This window comes from Eleutherodactylus coqui, chromosome 4, assembly GCF_035609145.1.
Source record: "Eleutherodactylus coqui strain aEleCoq1 chromosome 4, aEleCoq1.hap1, whole genome shotgun sequence".
In the NCBI taxonomy this organism is placed as follows: Eukaryota; Metazoa; Chordata; class Amphibia; order Anura; family Eleutherodactylidae; genus Eleutherodactylus; species Eleutherodactylus coqui.
Window position 1 is genome coordinate 81,575,081 of NC_089840.1, and position 4,939 is coordinate 81,580,019.

The window sequence follows — 4,939 nt, forward strand, 5'->3', positions numbered from 1 at the left end:
CTGGAATATGTCGGCCGCTGCATGGACTCCTATGGGAGCCAATAACAGCGGCCGGAGAAGAGAGATGGGAGGGAGTTTAGCAGCGTGACTGCTATACTCCCTCCCTCTTCTCTCCTCCCCTCCGGGTGTTTGCAAAGGGAGGGGGCGGGGGCTCCGCCCATCCCATTGCTGGCTGTGGACAAAGAGCTGGAGGGGGGTACTTAGCTCCGCCCACTTCCATTGCAAACAGCCAGAAGGAAGGAGAGAGGAGATGGGAAAGGAAGGGGAGGCAACCGCATTGCACCCATTCACGCTTTTGTACTGCACTGGCAGGCGCACATAAAATTGCCAACGGCCATGTGAAAGAGGCCATAGACAAACACAATTAAGCATTTTATTAGTAATCAATGCAGAAACCTCAATTTGCCCACACAGATTAGTTAAGAGTGACAATCCCTTTTAATTAGAAGGGATCTTCAATAACAAGTTGATTACAGGGTGATCTACCACTAGGACCCCAGCGATCCACTATACTCTGTAGTTGAATCCATCAGCAAGTGCTCAATTCTTCCAATAGGGCCATCCTGAGAAAACACTAGGTTTATGTCGGCAATAGAGTCACAGTGCGGCCCCTATGTCTCCATTTTCTTGTTTTTTTGTTAAAATGACATGAATAGAGATGAGCGAACGTACTCGTTTCGAGTAATTACTCGATCGAGCACCGCGATTTTCGAGTACTTCCGTACTCGGGTGAAAAGATTTGGGGGGCGCCGAAGGGCGGGGGGAGGTGTGGTGGAGCAGGGGATAGCAGCGGGGAACAGGGGGGAGCCCTCTCTCTCTCCCTCTCCCCCCCCCACTCCCCGCTGCAACCCCCCACTCACCCACGGCGCCCCCCCCCGAATCTTTTCGTCTGAGTACGGAAGTACTCGGAAATCGCGGCGCTCGGGTGAAAAAGGGGCGTGGCCGAGTAGGTTCGCTCATCTCTAGACATGAACATATTTCAACTGTCATTTTTACCAAAAGAACTTCAATAAAAATAGTGAGAATGCAATATTTGCAACTTAGAAGGGTATTCCCATCTCGGCTTTTCACAGCTGAGATAGCGAACCGTTGCTATAGCTATCGGCCGGAGCTTATGGATAAAGCCGAGCACCTAGCAAAGCAGTATTTCTGTAGCACTCATTAAAGTGAATGGGAGCTACAGAAACACCATAGTGCACTGGGCTACTATGTTTTTTTTCATAGATCACTTCAATGAGTGCTGTGAAAGCATTTGGCTCTTTCCAACAGGTAGTTGCAACAGAGCTTCCGGTTTATCCCATCTTGGCCATGAAAAGCCAAAATGGGAATACCCCTTTAACTCCTGCACTGCCAGAATTTGGGTATACTATTTGTTAAGATGACCAAAAAAATATTTCAGCAGTCAGAACATTATTTTATTTTTATGTAGAAGTAATTTTATGAGGTTTTTTGGGTGACATGTTGTAATACCCATCGGTAAGTTTAATTTAGGCGAATTTTCATTTTGGGAAAATCAGAAAAAAATCTGTCCTTTTTAAAAGCAATGTGTTCCCTGTATTATATAAGCTGCTACAGACGTTCCGGACATCGTGCCCTCTATACACAGCTATCCCAACTTCTCCCCATCCTGTGGAATTTCTTGTGTCCTTCTGCAAACTTTAGATGCAGAATTCCATCTGCTGTCTGATAGAAGTCCACAACAATAATTCTGAACCGTCCTTAATTATGAATCAGAAAGCTTTTCTGCAGCGGAATTAAATCTTGTGGATTTAAAGTAAGGGCTTATTCCGACGCCCGTATATCAGCCGGGTTTTCATGCCTGACCAATATACGGTGTCCCTCTCTGCAGGGGGAGGAGGCGAGCCTGGCATGGAGCAGTGCACTGAGTTCCCGCCCCCTCTCTACTATTTGCAATGGGAGGGGCGGGATGGGGCGGAACTTAGCTCCCCCCATGCCCCACCCCCTCCCATTGCAAATAGTGGCGAGGGGCAGAGAGAGGGCGGGAGCTCAGTGCACTGCTCCCGGCCAGGCTCACCTCCTCCCCCTGCAGAGAGGGACACCGTATATTGGCCAGGCGTGAAAACCCGGCCGATATACGGATGTCGGAATAAGCCTCAAAGATGTGCAGAGTTTAACAAATGCAGAATTCAAACCCCATAGGGATAACATTGTGATGCAGAGATGCTCAAATGGAGAAATTCCGTCCCGTATGAAAGGTCCCAAAAACTCTCATCCTCAGGCTGCTGAAAAAAATCTAAAAAATTGACCTGTGATGCCAATTTAAATCCACAGTGTGCCAATTTATTATGTAGATTTTCACTGTGGATTTCACCCCTCCAAATGAGTTGGTGAAATCCACATGTGGACCCACGCCAAAGCCAACAGCTATTTGTCTGATATTGAAACTACCCGCCGTATGAATGTCTGCTTTGGGTTGTTTCACAGTGGTGGAATAACCCGGTGTAGAATAACTCCACCGCTGTGAAAGCATTCTTAGGATATTTTAGAATAAAACCATAATTTTTCATGCAATCTTTTTTTAACCAAAGTCAGAAGTAGAATTAAGAAAAATGGGAAATATAAAGGAAGGACTTACACTTCTCCCTCCTTCAGGATCCACTTCTGGCTTTGACTAAAAAGAAAACTTACTGAAAAATTACTCTTTTTTTTATTTGGATGAGTTTTATATATATGTATATATTATATTCATATATATGTAGTACTTATATAATAATAGAACAGAGAGAACTAATATCATACGACTTTACATAACTTACAAGTAGCAAAACAAATCTGGTACCTCATTCAAACTGTTGCACACATGCAGACATGCACACAAACTTTAAAGCATTCTTGGATTGGGCTATCCAACATTCCAGGAAGAAGTACATTGTACAAGAATTTTGGTTAAAAGTAACATTTTTTATTTCAGAAACAAGTTTTGTAATCTATATAGCTCAAACATTATGAAAACATATAAAAATAATAAGGTTAAAAAAAAATAAACAGCAATATACAAGACATGAGGCGGCATTGGGGAAATAGCAGATAGGGAATACACAGTACATTGTGAAGCTGAATAGTAAGGAGAGGGCAAAGGAATGAATAGTGTTACACTGGGTAATGTACAAACCAGCTATGGTATAGATTTTCTTAAATATACATGCGGCGTTAAACTCATCCTAAGAAGCCAGGTTTCTACTGTACATCTCACATTTGGATTTGGCAGAAAAGCACAAGCGTCTCTCTGAACTACAACTCCTATCGGGCTGTTTAGGTCGCTGATAGTAATTGCACTTCAGCTAAGAGCCCACCTGGTTTTACAACATGAAATATGAAATACTGAAATATTACAACCTCCATTCGATCTCATAAGTATAAATCACTATGACATAAATCTCAAGTAGGTCACATTCCCCTCACTTCTTAGACTCCATATATTTCACCTGAACATTTTCTGCTCCCTGAGTTCCTTTTCTTGACAACATACACACAGATTTTGCACCATTTTTGGCCTCTGTGGCTTGGATTTTTTGGCTGCTGCATATTACTGACCACAGAGTATGGCGCACTGCCTGCATGCACCTATGTAGCCCAATCATTGTATACTTTCCCACCTACAACCCTAGTTGCACACCTCCACCAAAGTTATAGTTCACTGTTCTCTTCATTCAGTATCTTGACTAGTGAGTAACAGCACCCTCTGCTGGACGGGCCAATAAAGTGTTTCTTTGACAGGTGTGTGCAATTGTAGCTTATCTGAGAGAGTGAAGAAATGACCAAAATCATGACTCTCCGGGATAACTCAATACTACAGTCTGTGTCCATATAGCAGGGAAAGAAAAAAATTGATGGATGAATGAATGTTCAATGTCCTTCAGTCCTTAATAATAACTCATTAAACGTAGTTGCTGGCTGGTCCAGATCGTGCAGCTGAATATTTGGCAGAGTATGGTTTCTGATCCCTTGGTGGGCAATTGCAGCACAGCATGGCACCCCCTAGGAAAAGCAAGCCAGCTGCAGCCCATCCAATGTACAGGGATGCTCCCAACTCTCTCTTCTGTGCATCCACCACCAATGGGTTGTAGAAGTCCCTGATGATGTTGTTTGCAGACCAGGAGACAGGGATCAAAGTAAGGATTCCAGCCAGGATGAAGATGATTCCACTGACGATCATGATCTTGGCTTTTGAGGAGTCATCTTCTACGCAGTTGGTGCACTTGCCTCCGACAATGGACAGCATAACTCCCAGAAGAGCCACTACGATGGCTATGACAATCAAGGCTCTGGCTGCCTGAAGATCCTGGGGTAGGGCAAGCATGGAGTCGTAGACCTTGCATTGCATCTGTCCAGTGCTTTGCACCACGCAGTTCATCCATAGTCCTTCCCACATGATTTGGGCCACCACAATGTTGTTACCGATAAAGGCAGTCACCCTCCACATGGGGAGAGCACAGCAGACCACAGCGCCCAACCAGCCGATGATGGAGAGGGCAATGCCCAAGACTTGGAGACCCATGGAAGCCATTGCTTTCTTCTTCTTCGCTGAGCTCAGGAAGGATGCTGTGTCTTGGCTGATAATGAGTACAAGTGTGAGGTGTGAACACAGTAGGCTAGATATATCCCTGACTCCCATGGGAGGAGTTTGTCTGCATTAATCCTGTTCTGTATCTCACAGAAACTCACCAGGAGCCATGAAACCAGTTGAGCTGGATTCTGTGTTTGTCACAACAATGAGTGGTTTCACCCACCCTCCACCTCCCCCAACTTCTGGGCCAACTGTAACTGGACTGTATGTGTCATCATAGCCAAGAAAGTCCCAGTATCATATCCATTACTAAAACAGAAAGTCCGTGAACAAATATTAATCACAGGAAAGAGACTAATTAAGGTGAAAAAGCTAAACATCTTGCCTCATCCTGATGTCATACAGGTCATA

The 4,939-nt window shown here is 44.5% G+C and overlaps 1 protein-coding gene across 1 annotated transcript; it reads right to left on the reverse strand.

The window, feature by feature from the left end:
• Positions 1–2,901: 2,901 nt before the first annotated feature.
• Positions 2,902–4,605, reverse strand: CLDN4 (claudin 4). Its single transcript, XM_066599772.1, has one exon. It carries the CDS (start codon positions 4,526–4,528, stop codon positions 3,899–3,901), a length of 630 nt encoding a protein of 209 aa, XP_066455869.1. The 5' UTR covers positions 4,529–4,605; the 3' UTR covers positions 2,902–3,898.
• Between the last annotated feature and the right edge of the window lie 334 nt (positions 4,606–4,939).